At 35.4% G+C, this 25,516-nt stretch overlaps 1 protein-coding gene across 2 annotated transcripts in view; it reads right to left on the bottom strand.

Annotated features, from left to right (window-relative positions):
* The window catches only part of RABGAP1L (RAB GTPase activating protein 1 like), a 619,828-nt gene that overhangs the window by 472,028 nt on the left and 122,284 nt on the right, over positions 1-25,516 (bottom strand). For both annotated transcript variants that reach the window (XM_065882769.1, XM_065882778.1), the window contains exons 11-12: positions 22,551-22,644; positions 14,484-14,634 (exon numbers count right to left, since the gene is read on the bottom strand). In XM_065882769.1, coding sequence (XP_065738841.1) covers positions 14,484-14,634; positions 22,551-22,644 — 245 coding nt within the window. The remainder of the gene's footprint in view (positions 1-14,483; positions 14,635-22,550; positions 22,645-25,516) is intronic.

Raw genomic sequence — 25,516 nt, 5'->3', positions numbered from 1 at the left:
TTGTACCAGCAATCATTTGTACAAGATTGACCACCTTGGACTACAACTGATTTGAAATAATGGCACAGAATAAATTGATCCCCAAAAGGCCACAATTCAAATCAGCTTCATGTGCTCTGACTCTACCATGTGCCAATGGGAATGGGAGGGTGGTAAGGATACACGGAAGGGTAAGTTACAATTCCCGCCCTTGCTGAGGGTAGCTTTCCAGCTCTTACCTCCCTAATTTTTCCAACTACCTGCCCATTTTAGAAATTAATAAACCTCTGTGTATTAGGACAAATATCAAAAGATTGGAAGTAAAATTAACAGAACAACACCAGGAAAAATTATAAAGTTTTTTTTAGTAGTTCATAATCAATTACCATTTGGTAAATTAAGAAATACCTGATATGCTGGATATAATAATCATCATACAAACATAAATAGGCCTGGGAAACAAGACATATAATACATACATAAAGCACACAACCTTGTGAAGTAACTTCTCTTATACAGTAATTCTCTAAGATGACTTCAGGTAAGCCAAATAGACTGTTAAGCTAACAGAAATGCCATTGTGATTTAAACAGGTAAATTCACTAATCGTTGTTAGATATTTACGTTTATTTTGATCTTGTATGTCATATATATGTTTGTTTGTATTTATATGTATCTATATACAAACCCAAATGTTACCTACTAATATTCTTTCTATATAGCATGGCTTGTTCCAGGATTTAAAAAACATGATAAGATTACAAGTTAAAAAGCCTTGCAGATCAACCAAAATATTCTAACTCAAGTATTATTGCTATTATGTAAATTTACATCTGAAAACAAGTCCATTAAATATCAAAGTTTATTACTACAAAATAATCTGCTAGAAATCCCTAAATTACCCCTTTCACCTGGGACATAAGCAGTTAACGAATGTTGCTAGAAGCTAGAGAGCAAGTAGCTAAGTCTACAGTTTCTTTCTGTAAAATAGCCTGAGAAGGCAGCTGATGAGCAGTTTCCTTTTTAATTAGAGTCATTTCCTGATTAATTAGTCTCAGAACACTTAATGCAAGACTACACTGTGCCATTGGGACGAACAACAATTCTCCTTGTGGTACAACCAGGTATCACCTTTTCTCTAGGATCAAGCTCAATCTAATTTCTGTTCCAAGGGGAAAGGATCTTTTCTCAGAAAGAGTGAGCTGGAAAACCATAGCTCAACGTGGAGAGGTATGTCATCAGCCCCAACAGGAAAAAAGAACATGTAGATTATCTAGGGGAATTCCTTTACATCCTTAATTTAAGATTCTGTTATAGTTTTTGTTGTTGTTTTTTTTTTTCTGGTATAGTTTTATTTATTTAGAAAATCTTGATTTTAAATAGTATGTTATAAAGATCAATTTCCCTTTTGACTGCATGATCAAGCCTATAGGACTGAATGAGACAAATTTTGTAAGCATACCCAAATTATCTTTGCATATACCTGAGCTTTGCAAAGATGTAAAGATCTGAGCTCCCTAGAAAGTAAAGTAAGAGAGCCTCAGAGACTTTGATTAAATAATCTGTATGAAAAGACAGAACCTTACTTAGAGCACCTAAGTACCAACTAGACAGATGGATAGAAAAATTAAGATAAGCATTCAATTAAAAATTACCATTATACTTTTTCAAACAAGAACTGAAGCTTTAAAGAGTTTAATGGAATTGCTCCTTTTCACATCGTCTTTGCAGGTATCAAGGTAAAAGCTTCATGATGCCGTCTTCAAAAAATTAGTCATCTATTAAAAGATTAAGTAGCTTTTATAAACATGTCAGAGATCATCCTCTTAAAGGGTAGAAGTGATTGAATTATTCTGACAGTAATAACAAGTAAAGCTCTCTCTTGTAGAATAAAGTGTGCATACCCATAATATTCCAATTCAGATATTAAAAAGTTTTGAGCAACTTTTACCTAGTCTATTCATCCTTCATTAGGAATAAAAATGTTTGTATATAAAATAATTAAAGTCTATTGTGTGCTTAATAGAAGTATAACTGATAAAATAAATTGTGACACTGGAAAAAGTAAAGATTTAATACAGAGAAAAAAAGGAATCAAATGAGAATCATAATAAGGTGTTATGGTATAACTATTCTTTTAAAATTGCAACATGTTGAATTAATTACAACACTTAGCTTGAAACACTCTATGGAATGAATATATTAATTCCAAAATTAATGGAATTTTTTGGAACCAAAAGCCAGTTTATAAAATAAAGCTTTAAAGTCTGAAAAAATTTTGCAGCCATCAATAGTATCCCCAACATGGTATTTTTACCTAGTATCTTTTGAAGAAGCTCAAGAAATTTCACAAAGAAACTGAATTTTTCTAAGGCCTACAATAACCTTAAATTTATTCATTGATTCTTTTGGTTTTTTTCCATTTGTTTATTCTTTTTCTATTTGATGGAAAAAGGAAGTAGGAACTAGGATGAGTTTGCAATAGGAGACATTCTCCATGTCATATTTTGGGGTCTTTGTGTGTGTATATTAACAATTACATATTAACTCCATAAGCTCGAAAGAAGTAATTATTTATCTTATAACAAAAAAGAATAAATTAAAAAGACAACTTTTCAAGGACTAGTCTTGTGTCTGGTCTCTAAGAGCTACTCATTAAATGTGATGAAAAAAGTGAGACTTCAATTAATCATCTCTGGTCTATAACTTGAAATGGTCTATTAAAAAAAAACATGCATAAATTCTAATCAAAGTCTTCACCACAATGCCATAGCCATTAACCCCTAGTTTTTCTATTCCAATCATGGAGCACTGACCTATAGAATTTAATTCATACAGTCATTCAACAAAAAATTTATTAAGGACTAATGCCAGGCTCTGGGGATACAAAGTACAACAAAATGACAGTTTCTCTACTCTATGATGACACAGTCTACTGCCTTGTTAGTTTAAAAATCAAGAAAAAGCCATGTGAGTAAAAAGCAGCCTAATCTGAGAAATTCACAGGGAACATGAAACCCAGCAAATATAAAACAACAAATAATAAAAAATCACTTTTCAGAGCTACATTATGACAATTAAGAAATGGAGGCAGGTAAACAAAACAATGAAAGTTATGATGGAGAGACAAAGAAATATAAACTATAAAGAGACACAAAAAGAGAGAGGGAAGATACTGAGAAATTCATGAAGTAATCAAGCAGGAAGCTGCAAATAGAACTGTCACCAAAATACAAGCAGAAACATGTGATATGTTGGGGAGGGAGTTTTGGTGCCTGCCTCATAGGTATCTGCTGTCTCTTCCTTTTTTAACCTTGGCACTAATTAATGGTAAACATATCTAAACATAAATTTGAATGGAAAAGTAAATCAAAGTCAAAGCAAAACCCTGGAGAAAACTCATCACACTACGTTACCCAATAAAATATAAATATGCTCTAGAAATATGTGCAGATAAGTCCATAAAGTTACCATGAAACTGGGATCCAGGAATCACATTATAATCTCAGGCTCTTGAAAATTGTGAGATTTAAGAAAAATATCCATGTTTTCCTCTTATCCTTAATTCTATAGCTATAAATATAGCTTTTATGCCACTGATCCATGCTCAGCAATAGCCCAGTCTTCCCTCAAAACAGTGTACTCCTACTCTAATTCATTACAAAATCATCTTTTCCTTAATTAACCTCAAAACTAAGCATTATATTTAAAGAATAAAAAAAAACACTTACCACTAGAAGCAGAACATTATCACTTAAATACATGAAAACAATTAAGAATATATTTTTTAATTTTTAGAGAAACGTATCAATGCTGGCGGGAAAACTCTGAGTTCTCAGATTCACATATATAATCATAGTTTTTACACATGTAGGTATCAATATTGATATGATAGAAAATGAAAGACCTCAGGTAATGAGAACAAAGAAAATTTAATAAAAACTATGCGGTGAAAAAAATAATAAGCAAAGGTATAATTATGTAGTAAGAAACCATCGCCCTTATTATGCAAGAAAAGAGGAAATAAAAGGTACATTTTCTTAAAGAATCTCAATAATTCTTAGTTTCCTTTAATAAAGACCTTCTACTATGTACATGCTCAAGTCATTTACATTACAACACAGTGAGTATTCTTTAGTATCCTTGCCCCCTTTATTTTTTTGGTTAATAAATTTTAAAGAACTATGAACTTTCTGGAGAAATTTTTAAATTTTATGGCTACATCAGTAACATACCAGTACAAGAGCCTGTGATTTTTATAATACCAATGGTACAGACTCAGCAGGAGTAACCCCATTCTATCAAAAAGCTCATTTCCTACAACTAGACAAGGTGATGACAGAGAACAGAGCAGCTATGTGATTAAGCAATGCCCTGCCTCTCAACAAAACTAGTGTTGAGTGACTAACATACAGCACTGAATTTAAAAAAAAAAAAAACACGTAAAGAAAAAGCAAATATCTACCTGGCTAAATGATGTACAAAGTTTAATTTAGTTGTGGAAACTTAAATTTTAAAAATACATAACTGATGCCATAATTTGAGTTTTCAATTAAATATTCACTAAATGTTATTTGACCATAAGAAAAATACCAATTTAAACATTTCCTCTTGAGACTGTCCAGTATTTATAACTATAGTACGTTCCACTAAAATAGGGTAAAAATTTTTCTTTAGCTACATGTTTTATTAAAAGCCATCTGCTACAATAATGCACTGGAGAACAGAGAGAAGACAGGCTTTACTCTGAGCGGTACCAATAATCTGACAAGAATAAACACAGTGAAGCTTCATCTGTCTATACAATGCTCAAGAAAGCAGAGAACTTGCAGAATCTTAAAACAGGCCACTCTTATCATTGTTTTTTATTTATATTCCAAAAAAGATTTTTGGCAGCAACTACCAAAGTAATACTTGCAACTTTGCCCTTTTTACTCTCTGATAGAGGTTTAAACACATGCTCTCTGTACTTTATCAAACTAGACTTTGTCTTTGCAAGTTTATACTGTTTTGTATTTAGCCAATGGATGGTACTTTTCAGTTCATTGATTTTAAAAATTAATATGCATTACCATACTAGCACAGTACCTGGCACACAATAGGTACTCAAACATTTATTAAATAGATACTGTAAAATTACTTGTTAAAATTCTATTATGTCGACGCTAGGTAATCAACTAAATATATCATTTTAATATATTTCCTGAGGTTTTTCACTTCACATGTTTATTATAACAAGAATAAACTTGTATTATGTTCTTCCCATTTTACCAGGGGACAAGCACTGACCCATAAATAGTGGATGTGGTTGGCCAACTGAGGTGGAAGTGAGGGAAGAAAGGAGCACATTGAATTCACTTCCTAAGGCTTCCAGGATAATCCAAGCTAAGTCACGAAATGGCAGCTGAATCATTACATAAGCCACTCCTATACTGTACTCCCTCTCCTATCTTGCTCAGACATATTTAATTCCCACCTCAAACATTAACTTCCCCATGAAGTCTTCCCTGACTTACCCAAGCAGAGCTGTCACTGCCTCTTTTGTATTCCACACACTTGATTAAGATACCTGTTAAAACCTGTATCATCATATATTTGATCTATCCGTGTACTGGCCTGGCTTTCCCTAGGCCATGCTCCTCAAGGTTGAGAGCCCGTTTTGTCTACATAGGCCTAGAAACTACACAGAGCCTGGCCCATAAAAGATGCTCAATAAAGAGTTACTAAATGAGTGAATTAATAAGTGAATGAGATTGATATCTGCCTTGCAGTCTTGATTAGATTATACAGGCATCAGGAGTGATTTTTTAGAGAATATCATTTGACTTTATGATATACTTGAATATGCATAATCACTGAAATAATAATTCACATAATCATTACAAAGTCAAGCCTAAAGATGCAAACATTCCAAGATATTCACTAGTCAGAAAAAAAAATCAGAAAAAGACAAATCTGACTTTTCATACTTCTAAAAAGATCACTTCTCAGTTCTATCAGCTATTGTTCACATCATATGCTCTCATGAAAATTATGTGACTAGAAGTTGTCAAACACATATTAAAGTAGAAATATACACTGATACCAATATCCATTATTACTAATATCATGCACTCATATCTTGAATACTTACTATGTACCAAGCACTTTATCATTTTATTTAATTCCCACAACAATCACAGTAGGTACTATTATTATCCCTGCTTTACAAATGATGTAACTGAGGCTTAGAAAGTTGGGATAACTTCTCAAGATCACAAGTTAATACATGGGAGGTATAAGACTCAAATCCAGGTCAATCTAACACTAGAACTTAAATCCTTTAAAAAGAAAATGTATGTGTGTGTGCACATATATACATATACTTCTTGAAGAGAAGATTCATTTGGAAAAAAACAAATTCAAGTGAGAGAAGGAAATGAGTTATGATGGTATTTCTGAAAGCTTATCAATTAAAAGCTTGTTTTGAATTTAACAAAGTATAAAGTATGAATGCTATCAATTAGGTCACTTCTACAAAAAAGCATAGAATTATAGTCTAGTATTTCCTATGCTATATAAGCAGTATCAGCAGACTTGATAAACTATAGCACACATGCCATGTTAATTAAAATTACACATACAGCTCTGTAAAGCTACATAAAATTCAGGTTTCCCTAAAACACACACAATCTTCCCCATGTCAAGTGGCTCATACTGTGTGAAAATGTGATCATTACTCAGTGGCTCCTAAAGCCAGCAATTAAGATTTAATCCTAAGTTTAGAAGCTTTAAATTCTGTTTGTTTCTATAAGGGGCAGCAAGGTCACAATCCTTCCATCGTCCTTTCAGATCACCTCAATATTATGAAGAATGCTAATTTAATAGAAATAACAAGAAATCTCAATGATAAGCAATAAAGAACTTACACTTTCAGAAATATGCGGTACAAGTCTGCCACTGATTCATCAACGTGTTGGTGCCCTCAGCCTCTGGCAGAAATCATGTAGCAGCAGACAGTGGTTGAAGCTGCCAAGTCCACTTTAGGACAGATGGTGTGAAGACCCACTTTAAAAGGGACGGCTTGAAGTTAGGTGATTTCAACTTTTCTATTACTAATTCTAGAAAGTACTGTTTAGAACGTTTCCATCATTTAAAAGGTTTACATGTTTCTTGATATAAACAGAATAATTCCTCAAGTAAATTATAAATTTCATTTCCATACAATGAATAGCAAAAGTAGAGAAAAGGGATAGTACTGATTTTATTTCTTTAAACTTTTATTACCCTTAAGGATTAAATGATGGGGAAAATACAGAGAAAGTTTTCCCTTCCAAAGGATCTTTAAAAGACAAAATGTAAGAATGCCCTCTTTCATTTCTATTTTAGAGTTTTCTACTTTGTGGATTCAAATACTGACTCTGCTATTTAGTAACTGTGTATCTCAAACTCTCTGAACCTCCTATCTCACTGATGGTAAAAATGGGAGTTATATCACTGAAGCTGTCAGGTTTACATGGAAAGGGCATATGAAAGCAATAGACATAATGACCATCACACACTCCACTACTTCTCTCAGCAAGTGTTTTCTAGCATCTGCTAGAGGGCAGTCCTAGCGTTGAGTGGTAAGATCACAGTGGTGAGCAAAATCCACACACAATCCTTGCTGACTTAGAGTTTATGGTGTAGAGTGTCCCCGTGGGTCATATTGAACTTCCCACAGCCTCTGACCATGGCAGGACCTTTCACAACTCTGTGTCTTTGGGAATGGCATTGCCTCAGACTAAACATACCCTCCTGTTCTTTGCTCCTGGGCAGAGTTGGCTGCTCCAGTCTCTGTGCTCCCTTATCACCTTGTTCATATCTCTGTCACAGCACTTAACCATGTCATCACCATTTCTCTGCTTTCTGGACTGCCTCCTACACTGGACTGTACGTTCCTACAAGGTAGGATATCAGTGTTACTTTTAACACAGAAGACACCTTAATGTTTAATAAGTGAAAGAACGAATTAGTGGCACAAGTACATAACAGAGTGTTACACATATCCTGTTTTTCTTCTTTCTCTTTATTTCTCAGATGGGTATTCTGAAACCTGCACAGACATCAAGAACCCATAGTAATCTCCATATTTCCTAAAGTTCTTTTCTGTGCCACTCATTTAACATTGAAGCATATACTGCTTTATAATTTTCCCCATCCCCTATCACTAATGAGTGCTTACCATATATTAGGCATGCTCTGAGTGCTTTACATGAATTATCTTATTCAATCCTCACAACAATTCTGTACGATATGTATTATGAAGCCCATTTTACACATGAGGGAATTGAGACTAAGGATAATTAAGGGACTTGCCCAAGGTCACAAGCTACTAACCAGCAGAGCTTGAAATCTGAACCCACAGTCTCCCTCCAGAGTGAGCACCAACATTTCCTCCCAAAGTGGAGCTGCAGCCTTCACCAAGGCAAGTTGTGCCTAAAAGCTCCTTGATGCTGCCAGCGGGATCAACATAATTTCTCCATTATTTAGATGGATCAGCTCTTTTGGCTGGTCCTGCTGGGTACTCAGCTCCAGATTAAGATTACCAGTTAGCCTGCAGCTCCTGTCCTGCTTCATCTTAAATCTAGTCTAGAGTGTTTCATCCTTTTTAAACCTTTGGTCCCTAGAGTCTTTTCCTATCGGTCAAAAAGATTTGCAAAGTTTTATTTTCCATAGATTACACTACAAAAACAACAAGGCCAGAGAGAGTGACTGTTCCACACTGTAACCCCAGCCCTCTTCCCTGTTCAATATTACTCTCTAGTCTTGACCTAAGATCCAGGGTGGCTCAATCTACATGCCCCACTGGCCATTGCAAAACTCTCTATGCCAGTAATTCTGAGTGGCTCCTACCTACTCCCTGGCAAAAACAACATAGGCTAGCACACCAGGACCTGCTGCTCAAATTAACCCATTGCTGTGCTCTCCCCAACTAGATGATAAAATTCCTGGGAAAAGACACTGTGCTTCACACTTTACCAGCTTTATCCACAACACAATGTAAGGCTTACAATTTAGGGGAAGAAAATAGAAAAGAATAAATGACTATATGAACAGGTCAACAAATGACCTTGGGTCCCTCGTGAGAGGGACAAAAACAAATTTTACTGCTCATCCAGTACATGCCAGGCCCTATACCAGACACAGGTATCCACAAAGAGTAAAACAGTTGTGGTCCTTGCTCCCCTGGAGTTTAGAGCCTACTGGTGAAGTAGACCTTAAACAACTAAAAGCACACTGTGACAGCTCCCTCCCCTGAGGCAATGGTCGATATGCTAATATAATAGAGTCACAAAATCAAATATATTTGAGGGCTGGTCAGGTATTACCACGTATGAAGAACAGAGAGTAAGTAATAAAGAGTAGTATGTCTATGGCAAAACAGAAAGTACAAGCTTGAGCCAGAAATGTATATTATTCTTTAATGTATTGTACTGATGATTACACAAAGCATATGATAGGCTGGATCCAGCCTGCTATATGCCATCTAACCTGAAAAGGATGCTTCAGAATGTGATTTGTTTTTTCAAATTGTGGACTAGTGCAATATACCATAGGATTTAAAGATAAACAGACTACTTTCTCATAGAAGCCAAATCTTAGTAGGTTTTCTATAAATACTTCATATTCCTTCTTCCCTATATAATCTGATGTCTTTGGGAGGTCTTTAGCAAGTTTATATGCTCAAGCTGAACCATTTTATTAACTGACCTTGAAATCTTGCCATTCTCTTAATAAGAGAGGAAAAATTAACTGGACCAAAAGAAAATATTACCAGCTTTGGACCAGAAAGTGCCAAATATGCAGGCACTTCTTACTGAAAATCCTCTGGGTGTTTATGTTCTTTCTCCTGAGCAGCTCCTAAGCTCATATGCATTCACCACCAAAGTGCGTTCTTAATGCTCTTGGCTACAAGCACTTGCTGTCTTATTTCTACCCATAAGCAGAGAGAAAGAACAATATTATTTTTTAAATACTGACATTATTCATCTTATTTTTATTACATTTGGCTATGAAGCCAGGAAGACAATGAAATTAAATATACCACTGTACTTTCTCTCACAGAAATGTTATGACTTGAGAGCCTGAATAAAGGCACCAGATCAGAGCCACACATTTCTACACTGTTTGTAAGAAAATGTTTTTGATAAACTGCACTGTTAATGATAGAAATAACATAAAAATTTTATGTGGTCATTGACTTATAAAGCAAAGTTGCAAATATTTATTATAGTATCTTAAATTGTACATTATTAGTCAATCTCAAGTGGCGATTAGTAAACATTTGCTGTCCTAAAATAAATAAACTACTAGGCTTACATGCTTTTCATAATAAATTATTGCACAACAGATCTCAACTTCTGTCTCTACTAACAAGGCAGCTGCGGCAGAGAAAGGTAACTGTCTACCTAGTATCTCTTCTCTTTCTTCCTTATTAATAAACTCGTATTTCAGTGGATGAAGAGGAGCAGCAATGTACCACCTTAAAAAAATATTTCCCAGCTTTCTATGGAGATAGCCATGTAACAGAATCCTGATCAAGAAGATTATGTGGAAGCTGCTGTTTGGGGCTTAAGGAAAAAATCTTTAAAAGAGTGACAGACCTGGTTCTGTCAAAAAGAGATACGCCAAAAAGAAGTCTAGGCTCTTGGAAGGTTCAGGCTCATGGAAGGTCCAGGCTCATGGGACATAACTTCTAAAAGCCTGGAATTTCTCAAATGACAGGGACATCTTTGTTATTCATGGTGGGCCCCTCCAACCACATCTGACAGTTTATGCTTACATTTTGGGTGACTCATGGAAGGGCCCTAGAAAATTTATGCTAATAAGAGGACTAAGCATGGGAGCTGGCCAACGCAGAAAGACCAGCCATGTAATTAAAGGATGGGGGTGTTGAGCCAGGTGATATCGATCCAGTCTCAGGGGAGGGAACAAGAGAAGGCTAAAGACTGAGTTCAACCAAGTGGGCGATGATCCAATCAATCATATATACATATGATGAAACCCCAGTAAAAACTCTGGACACCAAAGCTTGTTGAAATGCCTGGGATGGTGACAGGTACTATTACAAATTGATGCTGGGAAGGTAATATATCCCTGAGGACAATGCAAGCTTCCTGTTTGGAACCCTCTCAGTCCCCGATTCTGCCCAATGTATTTCTTCCTTTGGCTGGTTCTGATTTATATCTGATTTGCATCCTTTTGCTATTAAAAAAAAAAGAACTGTAATTGTAAGTATAACACTTTGCTACATGCCTGAGTAAGTCTATGGGGACCCCCAAATTTGTAGCCAACTGGTAGGAAGTGAGAATGGTTCTGGGGACCCCCAAACTTGCAGCTGGTGTCAGAATCTTGGGCAGACTTGTCAGTCTGGAAGACTGTTCCCTTAGCCTCAAGTCTGGCTGCCTTTGTCTTTTCTCTTCTCTTTTCTGGACACAACACTTGATGTAGAGCAGCCATCTTGTGACAACACGGTGGCAACCATATGCCAGGTATATCAGACAGGGTTCAGTCAGGGACACAGAACCCACTCTAAGTATTTCAAAAAGGATTTAATGCAAGGACTTAGGCACTTACACACTGGAAGACCAAAAGACTGGGGACATCACTGCTAGCTTTCAGGTTTGCCACCACAACTATAGTCCAAAGAATCAGGAGGTTGCTATTGCTACTCAGGATAGGAAACTGCAGGAAAAAGGAACTACAGAATGAAGGCATGTGATTCAGAATGGAACGCCCAAAGCAGATGCAAAATCTCACAACTGGCAAGGCCCAGGCATCTGCCCACCACTGCCAGAGGAAAATAATGTGGCTTTTTTTCCTCCCTCCAGTCTTCACAGGCAGAAAGTAAATCACAGCCAGAACCCCACAGTGAAAGCAGTCCAGGAATATTTTATTCAATGAAAACATTTATGTCATTCTGTCTCTTGATCTTAAACTTTTTCCTAAAAATTGTATATTCAAAACTACCATGTTGCTTGGTATATATGGCAAAGCTTTTATCACATATATGAACATATGTATTGTCAGGAGTTTATAAATAATATTTGGGAGACTATTTTCATTTTTCTTCCAAATTCTGAAATCTTAAAAGGTATGAATTAACAAAGCCTCTTAATGGAGGAAGGAATATGACAGTTGCTGCTATGCCATGAGCAGCCACTAAAGGTATACAGCTTAATTATGTGCAAAAGTGATTTGACGCCAAGAGTTAATGGTCTCTGGACACTTTTGCTCAGATATCCTCATCAATAAAAATGTCTGAGCATAAACTTCCAATATATGTATATTTATTATTTATTTTTATTATTCACAAGTGCTACTGTACTAATATAAATACTATAGAAATGTAGAGAAAAATTAAAAAATGAAAAACATTTGCTTAAATAAAATACTACAAAAATACTATTCAATATTGAACATGGGCCATTTAAAATTTTTTTATTTTGTGTAATTTTTCTATTGAGATAAACTTCACATGACATAAAATTCACCATTTTAAAGTGTACAGTTCAGTGGTTTTTAGTATATTCACAATGTTGCGCAACCATCACCTCTAATTCCAGAATATTTCCATCACCCCCAAAAGTAACCCCACACCTGTTAGCAGTCACTCCCAATTCCTCCCTTCCCCATCCCCTGGCAAACATTAGTCTACTTTCTGTCTCTCTATATTTGTCTATTCCAAACATCTCATATAAATAGAATCATACAATATGACTCCTCATCTTCTGATATGTTTGTTTAGCAGTTTATGAAATGACAACTTGAAAACTTTCCAAAATCAGTATTTTGGTTCATGGTTTTAATTGTGATCATATCTGGAAAATAAGAACAAAGAGCAATAGATCTAAGCAGAGGCACATCATCCCTTTCAGTCCTACCCATCAACCATTTTGTTGAAATCTGGCTAGGAGAGTACTCATTTTCTCAAAGTATTCTTACAAATAAACCAGAAGGTGTTGTATTTTCATATTTTTAACAATCAGTCTCAAGTTCTCTTCAACCATTTTCACAAGTTTTAAACATACCTGAAATTTCTGATTCCAGATTTTAAAGTAAGAAAATGGTGAGAGTTTTGTAATAACACAGGCATGTAGTTTTCAGTCACAAAATCACATAGTAATGTTTAAATTGCTAAATGTTTCAGACATCCTTCTCTATAACATGAATTTATTTCCCAAAGTAGTTGCTTTGTCATCCATTATCATAACATTAATTTTTGCTTGAAGGACAGATTAGTGTGTTTTTTTTAAATATCTTGATATGTAACATCCTGTGACAGCAGACTTTATGAACCACCCATCTATCCTATGAAGATTTAAAACTAGATAACCTGTAAATCCACTTAATCTAACACAAGCAAACTGCAAGAAAACTGAGTATTCTAAAAGTGAATATATGAGCGTGAGCACCACTGTTATTCCATTCCAAGGTGTGCAAATCCCTTCTTCCCCCAGGTCACTCCTGAACTACACAGGACAAGTGGCCATCAGACCCAAGGACCTAGCATGGCACAACGAATATTAGTATAGCTGAATAACATTTTGCATTTGTAACTTAAAAAATGCAAATGGAACTTTAGACATCTCTGCCCCCAACATCAATGGATCATCTTGCACATTCCACTATAGAAAATACTAATCATAAAAAATGGTATGAAGGTTTCTTCTTTTAAAAAAATGAATGAATTTAGCAGTGACTGAATATACTAGGCACTCAGAAAATATTTGTGAAAGGGAGGGCGGCAAAGAGGTAAGGAAGGGAAGAAGAAATCAGAGGGGCTAAAGAATTTTAAAAGTTGATACAGCCTGAGGAATAAAGTCTTGCTTATCAAAAAAATTATTTATGAATAGAGATTTTCTATAAAACAAACAAAATATTACCATTATGTTAAAATCCATGATTTATTAGAGTAATTAAGAAATTAGGAGATAAGACCTAAGAAGAGAGCCTAGGATTGAGGATTACCTTTACCTGTGCTCTAAAATCAATTTTTTGGGCATAAGCAAAGGAATTTACATTGGAACCAGAGGCTCCTGACAGGATAAGGATATGGGCAAGTATCCACATCATTTAAGTGTCAGGTTACATAAGCATAGGAGGCCGTATAATTTCATTTTAAGTTAATTTGACTTTAAAATTATACTAGAGTACAGTTATACTGTGTACAACTGTACATAAATCTCATACAGTAAGAAAGGTTAATTGAGAGTACTTGAAATATAAGTATGTTCCAACTTAGTAAACAGTTATAAAGTTACTTGAACAGAAAAATGAAAGCCAAGGCATTAAGTGTTCATAGATCACTACAGTGCATTGTTTATCACTGTCCAACAAGTGTTTAGAACAAAAGGCAACTATTCACTGAACAACAATGGAGTTTTTAAAGAAGTTCAAAGCATTTATGACTTACTGGAGCTATGAAAACAGGATTTACTTCATATACTGTTGCATGAGAATAATATGAAAAGATCTCCTACCTTTGTGATAAGAAGTCGGTACCTATCCAGCATTGCCTGGTTGTCATGGCAGCCTGCTAATAATTGCCATACCTCTGCCCTCAATGCTTCAGGAACACCACTCTTCACCAGAGTAGATAGCCCTTTTGGTCGCACACCAAGATTATTGTGCCTGAGAAAACAAGAAAATAAACCATTCATACTCCCTTCACCACTGCTGACCTGCTGTTGTTATGAAAAGTATATTGATGAGTTTATATAAAAGTGCAAGACTGGATCAGGAGAAAAATGGCAGGGAGGGGCATGAAATAATAATAGTAGTGTTTAAGTTTAGTAATGTCTTCAACTTTTTTTCTTGATTCCATCTTCTTTATTAGTGAACCATGTTATTCCACCCACAAGGAAAGTTCTTTCTTCTCCTCATTTACTTTTTAATCATCCTATGAACCTACTCATAATAATGAATGTGTTAACTATATATTTCTAGGCAGCATTCCAAGGCATAAAAAGAGCCATTTGAATCCCCTGAGATGAACGTATGACAAGTTGGCTAATGACGTGTGTATGGTAAGTGTCGGGGGCAAGGGATGCTGAAAGTAGATCAGGGGCCTATCACACCTTGACTATATACCTCTACATCCTGACCCAAAGTGCTTCCTAAAGCAAGAACCTAGACCTTTCCTCCAAAACATATACAACCTATCCAGCTTCCCAGCAACATACACTTATCAGCCCTACCCATTTCCAAGGGTGTTTAGAATTGGAACAATGAAAAATACATTGTCATGAAGTCAATGATCACATAGTAGGTATGCTACTATGATAATCTGCCCAACTGAACAAGAAACAGAACTGTAGTTCCCAGTCTATGCCTAGCTTGAACCTGGAGCTATGTTCTATGCCTTTTTGTTCAGACTTTATCTCTACTTTGCTGCTCACCTTTGATCTCTTAGAGCTGATCCTAGTGTAATCATCTGGACTCCAAACCTTAATGATGTACTCTGGTTTGGTCTAACATCTCAGGTTCCGGTTTCAAGTTTTAAGCCTGAAAAGTCATAGAAACCATATGTCTATTTTCTAAAATTGGCCTCCCATCTACTTTACCTCCTTCTCTATCTTTTTTTTTTTTTTTTGCGGTACACGGGCCTCTCACTGTTGTGGCCTCTCCCGTTGTGGAGCACAGGCTCCGGACGCGCAGGCTCAGCGGCCATGGCTCATGGGCCCAGCCGCTCCGCGGCATGTGGGTTCTTCCCGGACCAGGGCACGAACCCGCGTCCCCTGCATCGGCAGGCAGACTCTCAACCACTGCGCCACCAGGGAAGCCCCCCTCCTTCTCTATCTTTACACACTGTTCCAGCTCCAGGCCAGACCTCAGTTTTGGCATGCCCTTCATCTGAAAATATGTTCCATGCTTTCCCCATCCTCTCATAGTCCAGCTATCTTGGAAAAACTGTAATAAGTTCCATAACTCGAAAGTTCAAGTAAACTCATCTCATTAATATCTTTAATAAACCATCAAATGTATGACCATTCTGCTTTCGTTCAACCTCATAAAGGAAAACGTTTATATTGTTGAGTTAGGGAACCTAAGCTGATAATACTGACAGGCTTGAAGCAAAACAAAGTAGAAAGAGGTAGAGCTTACATGATTTAACATGCTACGACACCATTAACATAATTATGCTGCTAAGTGAAAAAAGCAGGTTTCAAAATAGTATATATGGTATTATTTAAAATACACATTCTCTCTCTCACACTCTCTCCCTAACACATACTATTTTGAAACCTGCTTTTGACATGCATAGGGAAAGAATATGGAAGAATAAACTCCAAAATATCTATGTAATGGAATTGAGAGAAAGTACTCCTTTTATTTTCCTATACTGTTTGAAATATTTACAACGGTCTTGAATGTTTTTATAATAATACACCAAAAAACCCATTTCAGGTCTTTAAATTTCTCTCATGGACTTCAATTAAAATATAAATTTAGTTAATTTGGAAAAACACCATAGCTAAATATGTTCCATAAAATATGTCAAGTAGATAGAGTATTAATTATTCTTGAGAAGACTTATACCTGAGTAAACTGTATGACACATGAATTTCCTTCCTACTGCCTCTTCTTCACTATCCAACTGAATTTAAGATTAGCAAAAGAATACTGCACCACAAGAGAGCCAGGATCAGTCATAAAAGGATCTTTTTGTAATTTATTATTTGATTCTGATTACATTTTTGAATAGGAAAAACGTTATGTGGTTTGAGGGCTAGGAAAGTTTCTGTACTCTTAATGTAAAAAAAGAAATGAGTTAACTAAAAACAACAGTGTGCAAAGGGCTAAGCTCATTTCCTATGAAATTAAATGCAAAATATGCTGAATTATGAGTCCCATAATGTACAATATCATATAAGAATTCAAATTAATTAAATATATTACATATTATACAGAAATCAAGGTCATCACTGTGTATCTACAGCTATTAAAATTCCAATAAATATCTCCTATAAAAGAAATCTTTATTCCACCCCACATCACACTCTAGATATCATACTGTCTCCTACCTTGCGCATCAAATTTCTCTAAAGGATCGCTGTATACTCAATCTCTATTTCTTCCCTTCACACTCATTCCTCAGCTCAACTCAACATGGCTTCTCTATCTCTCCTAGAAACAGTTTTCACTTAAGCAATACATGACCTCTCTATGCCACTAAATTCAAAAGACATTTTTCACTCCTTTCACTGTTGACCACTTTGTTTCCCTCGGCTTCAATAACAAAGCACTCTCTTTTCCTCCCACCCACAAACCCCACTGATGATTGCTTCTCCTCTATTAACCTCTTAAGTATTCTGAGCTTTTAACCTCTCCAGTTTCCCTCAGTGATCTAATTCTCTTCAGTCTCTTGTCTCTGGGCATTGTCATCCATGTCCATGTATTCTGAGCTCCAGAAATCAACATGCTCAAATCTAAACTCATATTCTTTCTCCCTAAACCTCATCATTTTCCAGGGTATCCTACCTCAGTGATTGTCACTACAATCCAACCAAATTAGAAACCTAGGAGTTATGGTTGACATTACTCTCTGTCCCATAATCCATTACTAATCCATCAAGAAGTCTAATGCATTTTATTTTCCCAACCTGTCCAAAATCCATGCACTTCTACTTCCACTACCACCAACTGTAGTCACTCTACAACCTCTACAATGACCTCCTAACATCCATTCATCCTACTACGATATGCTTCCAATACGGCAGACAAAATGAAGAGGACAAACAGCTTGATTGTTATGTTGGCTCAAATTACTCTGTATAATGATTTATATAAGATTTTGAATCTGGAATATCTCTTCCTACTCATGCATACACACACCTTAAGGTTAATAGTCAACAGTCCCTAATACACATTTTACCATAATATGATTCAACTCAACCAACATTCAGCTTCTAGCTGACCCTCAGCCATCTGTTTGGCTGGGTATAATAGAAAAGTCTTTTCTCCTCTCTTAAAAACCCAGGCACTATTTATCTTTACAGACTGACATTTAAAAAGAACTATGTCATTCATAACACAACATGATTAACAGCTTTAATTTACCTATTATTCTTGTAATGACACAGTAATTATATTGCATACAGCACCCTAGTACTTAAGAGACACTAGTGGATACTAAGCTAAATGCTACTAGTATACAACTATGACCAGAGAAGACCCAAACAAAAGAGCAATCTATAGAAATAATCATTGTTTCAATATTTCTAATAAAAATATAACTATATATGGCCATTGCTTTAATAGTGCACAGCATTAACTGCAGCTATCAAGAGACTTGGAAATGGGCTAGTTATGACAGGTGCCGAACTCTGCACTAGAAGCAAGATAGTTATCAAATTATTCAAAAAGTCACACATAAACCAGACATATACTAAACAAGTAGCCATCAGGCAGTTTTTAATGCATGAATATAAACTCCACAAGGGCAGGAATCTCTGTCTTCTTTAGTTATATATCCCAAGCACCTAGAACAGTGCCTGGCATATAAAAGGTCTTCAATACATTTTAGGTAAATGAATAGATTTATGAAACTAAATTAATATGATCAACTACTAAGGCTAAGCTAAAGAATGCTTTTTTAAAAGCAAACATTCTCATTGATTCTAATAGCATCATAAAGCTGTTTTATATTCATCTAGTTACCTTCAAAGAGGCATCTTTTCTTGAAACTATCTGGGCATGTAAGAACTTTCTCTATTGTTAAAGCTGTCCAGAAGAGAATTTCAAAGGGAAGGTATCATTTCTAACAAAAACAGCAGAGAAATCAAGAGATGAGAAGAAAAGCCATTGAATGAAACTGAGTGGTCACTGATGGAATTAGGAAAGTTTTGATAGAGGGGAGGTGGAAGTAAGTGGTTAGAAGATATGAGAATGTGAGGGCAGCAGCCTGACCCATGTTAAAATGTTTTCTCAGAAAAGGGAATAGCTAGAACTGAAACTAAAAGATGGAGAACATCAAGTAAAGTTAGCCATTTGTCCTTCCCCCATTAATGATAAGACCTAGATATGTCAACCTAGGTCTTACTTTAAGTTAAACAAGCTACATGAAGAAAAGTTTCAAGAAAAGAGACACATTAAAGGTCACTGGGTAAATCAAGAACACATATTTTAATCTGATTTGTATATGTTTTTGCCAGGTTTTTTCATTAGTCAAAAAAGTGGAACATTATATTGATGTGAAAAGGAAGGAAGCTATGGATGTTCATGCTTAGTGATTCAAATCCTTCATGTTTCCCAAGTTTAGATTTTCTTTTCCCCCTGTCAAGTCTGCTGATGCTCAGCTAGGTTGAGAAACCACGGATTAAGAACACATTTTCCCACTGTGATAATAAGTATAGCTATGAAAAATATAATCAAAGTGCCTATTAAATGCATACTGACTTTCTGAAAGTCTAATAAAAGAGAATGAATAGTTTGAAGATGGTTTTATTTATATATAATAAACTATACTCAATTTTTACCTCAGAGGTTCATTTCATTTTTTTTGGTTAGAAAATCTTCCTGCCACAAAAGCTGACTTACATCTAAGGGTTCAGCATCAGCACTCTGCTTTCTTAAGCTATCCAGAAATAATTCTGCCCCAATTCCTTAAATTCTTTAAATAATTTAATGTATAAGTCATCAGCATTACCATTCTGAATATATTCAGGAAAAAGAAATCTTGCTAGCACTTCAGTTTGTTTCCAAGTCCTCCCTTCACAAACATCTCCTCATTTCCTCTCTCCCTGACCCTCTCCCTCTCCTCTCTTAATCCTTGTTTCCTCATTTTTTTTTATCTAGTTCTTTCATCAAGACACCTTAACTCCAGTCTTGTATGAAGACCTCCACCACTGAACATTTTATAGTCTGTTTTCCATTTTCTTTTCCTTAGTATCCTTATTTTTTTCTGATTAGTTCAAATTAGTATTAAATAGTCTTCCTTTATATCTTTCTAATAGTATATTTCATTATCTGAATTCTGATTTTATCCATAAAAGCTTCACTTTATTTTAATAGAGTGATCTAGTGATCTAGTTGTTTTATATAAGTTGAAAATACTTTCAACTATGTTTTATTTAAAAGTGCCTTGAGAACACAGGCTGCCTCCTCATAAAAATCTCCCCAAAGCACAAAATGTAGTGTTTTCCCCAAAAGGTGCTTTAACTAAATAAATCACAAAAATATCTTCATGTAAGTCCCTAAGCTAGTATTCCTAAGACTCACTGAAAAGCTCTAAAAAAGATGAATGTTTAAAAAAGATATTCCAAGAGCAATTTAAAAATTTTGTCAATTCTTGTGTAATAGATATAAACTCTCAAACAGGCAAATTTTATTGTTTTCATATGAATTGTCATGACACAACTGCAATAATAAGTTAAATAAAGTAAAAATACATATTGAATTGTAAAAGATCCAGCAAGTTTTATAAAGGTCTAAAAATCAGTTATCTTAGTCCTTTAAAATAGTTCCCTCAGATTCTTTCAATGAGTTTCTTGAAGTCCACTACTAAAAATATAATGTAGAAAGATGGTATTTTATTTCTGCAAAAAATGTACACTGAATGATAGCTGAGAAATCCCATCAACTCTTCTTCAGAATTCTTTCTCTGTTTGGAACTCCTCTCTATACAAAAGACCCATGAGTTTGGTATAGACCTCATCAACCCATGCAATTACATCCTAACTACCTTCTCTATTAATAGTTTCTTCCTACTCCAAAATTACCTTTCTAAATAATAAAAAGCATCATAGCAATTTCACCTTTAAAATATTTGTTGGGGATTTTCTTTATCACATTTATTGTATTTATTTTTCTACTTTTGTGTTCATTCGAAAATTTCCATTGGGTCCTCAGTGCTAACAGGAACATTTATCCATTATGTCACAATTATCTGTTTAAATGTCTATATGCCTCTATAAGATGGTAAACTCTTTGGGGGTAAGAATTATCTCCTATTCATATTTAAATCAGCACACAATTCCTAAGAGAGAATAGATGAATTTTTTAAGTTGGGTAAAAAATCAAGTGATTGTCACTTTATAAAAAAGAAATTTCTTAACCATTTTCTAAACAAAACGGTTAAGAAATTTGAAACAACCTCATTGTTTCAGTTATTTTGTTAAAATGGTCTGTTATGAGTGTATATTCCCACCTTTCTTGATTATGAACCTCAAAGGTAGGAACTGTGTATTTATCTATGTATCTCCTAAAACCTAAGAGGATGCTGTATATTGAACCAAGTTATAAATCTTGCTTTTTGTAAATAAAGATCTCAACTGGCTGTTTAATTAGTCATAAAAATATTTTGTTTTCTTGTCCACCATACTGCCATTCTCATGATCTCTCTTTAAACTCATACGAGAAGTCTGGGAAGGGTATCAATTTTCCTAGTTTATTCTCTCTTGTACTAAAACTTCTACATGCTCCTATAAAAAGTAATCCAGAAACCTATGTACATTATAGAAATAGCAGCCTGTCCAACTGGTTAAAAAGTTCTGGCTCTGGAGCCAGACTGCCTAGATTCAAATCCTGTCATTTACTTGCTGCATGATCATGGGCAAATTATTTATTGACCATGGGATCTTGAGCAAGTTACCTATTTGCTGCCATTATTTGTTGTGTATTTTTATACTAGCTACCTGACATAGCTGCGCCTCCATTTTCTCATCTGTAAAATGGAGATAATAATAATCCCTAAGTCAGAGGGTTGTCATGATGATAATTAAGGTATCTAAAGTGCTTAGAACAGCACCCGACACACAGTAAGTACACTTAAGTCAGCTATTACTTTTGTAGCCATGCCCCACCTTTCCTTCTGTTACAATGAATGTTCTGCGCTTCTAAATACAACTCTTCCACTAGTCAACAAGTCCATCTCTTCTTGCCTATTCATCGACTTCTCTTGCAACTGTGTCCTCTTCCTCTGGCATTATCAAATTTTCTCTTCCTACTAGATCATTTCCAACAACATACAATGTACAGGCTATGTTGGCCATCTTAATTTTCAGAATAATCTCTCAACCCACATCCACTTCCTAATTATGTCCCTATTTCTTATCCTCTCCTTATAGCAAAACTTCTCTGAAGACCTATCTATCTATAACTGCTGATTATCTTTCCTCTTAGACATAGTCCAATCAGGCTTTCATTCCTACCTCTCCACAGAGGGGTTCTGGTCCAAGTAACCAGTGACATTCAAATCGCTGGACCCAATGAAATTCTCAGGCTTCCTCTGACTTGACCTATCAGCAGTTGATCACTTCCTCCTTCTTGATAGTCTTAATTCACTTGATTTCTACCTTGGTTCTCCTCCTACCCTTGGTTCTCTTCCTCCAAAGGAGCTTTCTTGGGCTCCTTTGAATGATCTTTCCTACTCATCTTTCCAACTGCCAAACACTGGAGTGGTTGAGGGCTCAACCCCTAGATGACTATCTATATTGACTGCCTAAGTAATCTCAAGATTAAGATATATAAACACATAGATTTTAATTAATAAAGCAAATTAATATCAATTATATAAATATAAAATTTTCAATAAAAAAAAAGTTTACCATCTTCCTAGCAATTCTCCCCAAGAATATAGGATCTTCTCAGGACAATCCTTAGACACATCACCTGTTCCACTCGAGAGTTCATTATCACTCTCTGCAGAAGAAATACAAAAAGAACAAACATTATATTACATACTATATTAGATATTAATGTATTCTGAAACATGACTGTGTGTCTAATGAACAGTCAAATAATACTTTTGCTTAATTATTATACCCATTGCAAAAATAACAGTATTTCATTAATACATTTTATCTTTAGTGCCTAAATAAATATTTTCAAATCACAAGTTTTTATGAAAATTCTTGTCTACAGTTTACACAGTATGAAATTGAAAATACCTATAAATAAATATCTTTACCCAAAGAGAGAAAATTTTAAAGCTAATGGTAACATGATTAGAAATTCTTAGATGGTATTTTATTCATCAGTTGAACATTCTCAGAAATTAATATTTTTTTAAATTAAATTATTTTATTACTATAGTTATTAATATTTACTGAGACAAATAAATACTAAAAACAAGAGTCAGACATATATATCAATATATAACACCAAGAAACATGTATAATATGATACAAACACACAACCAGAAATCTAAAAAAATTTTTTAAGGTTTTTTAAAGATATATTGATAAGTACAAGATATTTTTGACTAAGGAAAGATGAAACTATTTGGTCTTTTAAAATGGCAACTGTATAAAACATCCCAAGATGTAAAGTAATCGTTTCAGAAAGAATAAGATAGGTTGAGTTACAGTTTACAATCAGTGGTGAAAATGAGTAATTCTAAGGTCTATAAATCTTTTGAGTGGTAACAGAGTTGGTAGAGAAAGGAGATGTAATGGGCACAATTCACCTACATTATAACAAAGACTCTGACACAGTACTACCTAAGAAAAGGCTGGAGAAGTATTGTCTGAATGATGAAATAAGCTAGATAAAAATCTGTCTGGCTGATGGCAAGTACTAAGGTTTTTTGTTTGTTTTTTTTTTGTAATACGCGGGCCTCTCACTGTTGTGGCCTCTCCCGTTGCAGAGCACAGGCTCCAGACGCACAGGCTCAGCGGCCATGGCTCACAGGCCCAGCCACTCCGTGGCATGTGGGATCTTCCCAGACCGGAGCACGAACCCGCCTCCCCTGCATCGGCAGGCAGACTCTCAACCACTGTGCCACCAGGGAAGCCCAGTACTAAGGTTTAATCAATGCTGTTACAGTATAGTAGGGATTGGCATTAAGTGAATCACATTGGGATCTGTGTTAAGAACAGTTTTACTTAGCATGCTACAAATCCCATGATCCAATCATAAACTCATTCATGTATCAGTGGATATATTCAACACCAAAAATTAATATGATAAATACAGGTTTATATGGCCAGGTTAAAAAATGTGGTCATATCCATCTGAAAAGATTTTATCACATATTTAGTAAAATATAAACAAACTATATGCACACACACAGACAAATACTTCACCATATTTAGAATGATACCGGATAAACAAGAATCATGAGGGACATTTTATTCAAAAAGTAAGTATTGGGACTTCCCTGGTAGCACAGTGGTTAAGAATCCACCTGCCAATGCAGGGGACATGGGTTCGAGCCCTGGTCCGGGAAGATCCCACATGCCACGGAGCAACTAAGCCCACGTGCCATAACTACTGAGCCTGTGCTCTAGAGCCCGTGAGCCACAACTACTGAGCCCACATGCAACAACTACTGAAGCCCGCACACCTAGAGCCCGTGCTCCACAACAAGAGAAGCTACTGCAATGAGAAGCCTGCGCACTGCAACAAAGAGTAGCCCCCGCTCACCACAACTAGAGAAAGCCTGCACACAGCAACGAAGACCCAATGCAGCTAAAAATAAGTAAATAAATTTATTAAAAAACAAAATAAAACAAAAAAAAACTAATGAAAGCCAAAATTTCAAAAAAAGTAAGCATTATTCTGGATGGTGGGATGAAGGTTAAAAGGATATACACTAACATCACTGCTCTAGAAATACCTCACATAAGCAACTCTATGAACTTTGCAACAAGTTCATCATGAAAATAATAGAAATGAGATATTTTTTAAAGCTAAAGTACATGAAGTATTACTAAGTACTGGAGGAATAATGTAAACAGAAACAACTGAAGCCTTAATATTAGAATATCCTAATGTGAACTACTACCCCTTATAATCCTTATAATTTTTTAAACTGAACTGAGGCACTTCTGAGAGTCATATGAAATGAATAAAGGAAACCTCATTTAAAGTGAAGTCAGGAAGCCATGGAGGGGCAGTTCTCACACATGTATCATTCACCGCAGCTTACAGACCCCAGCAGGAAGAAAGATTTCCTCCTGATCCAGCAAGGACAAGCTGCCCACCATCTGCAGCCAATGAAGAACCCCTGCAGCCCTCCCCAATTTCCTCCTTTCCTCTATAAAAGCAAGGCCCTCTCATCCGTTCTCCAGATATGCTTATGTTCACCATTTTTTGCTTGTCCCAAACTGCACATCTCTGCTATTCCAAAATAAACTTATTTTGCTGGTAAAATAATTGGCTGGTTTTGTTTGTTTAAAATCAGCAGGGAAAAGGGACACTATTAAAAGTTACACTGGAAAACAGGTTAAACTTAGACTCTCAGGCAAACAGACTGCTGGTCACCCCTCTTATTAATTAGTACCAAGCATAATATAAGTACTTATAAATTGATATTCAGTTAAGCAGGGTCCAAGGCGTTCCTACTTTATACTCTAATTTGCTACACAGTAAATCATAATACACCAAGGTGCCAAATTATTTGATGAAGTTGTACATGCTAAACTGGAGAGTAAAATCTAAGAACACAATGAAAATGAAAAAGAAAAAAGGAAACAAACACTGATAGACATCATTAATCTTTTTTTTTTTTTTTTTTTTTTTTTTTTTTGTGGTACGCGGGCCTCTCACTGTTCTGGCCTCTCCCATTGCG

This window comes from Phocoena phocoena, chromosome 1 (assembly GCF_963924675.1).
Source record: "Phocoena phocoena chromosome 1, mPhoPho1.1, whole genome shotgun sequence".
In the NCBI taxonomy this organism is placed as follows: domain Eukaryota; kingdom Metazoa; phylum Chordata; class Mammalia; order Artiodactyla; family Phocoenidae; genus Phocoena; species Phocoena phocoena.
The sequence above is the reverse complement of the archived record's forward strand: the minus strand, read 5'-3'. Positions and strand labels throughout refer to the sequence as shown.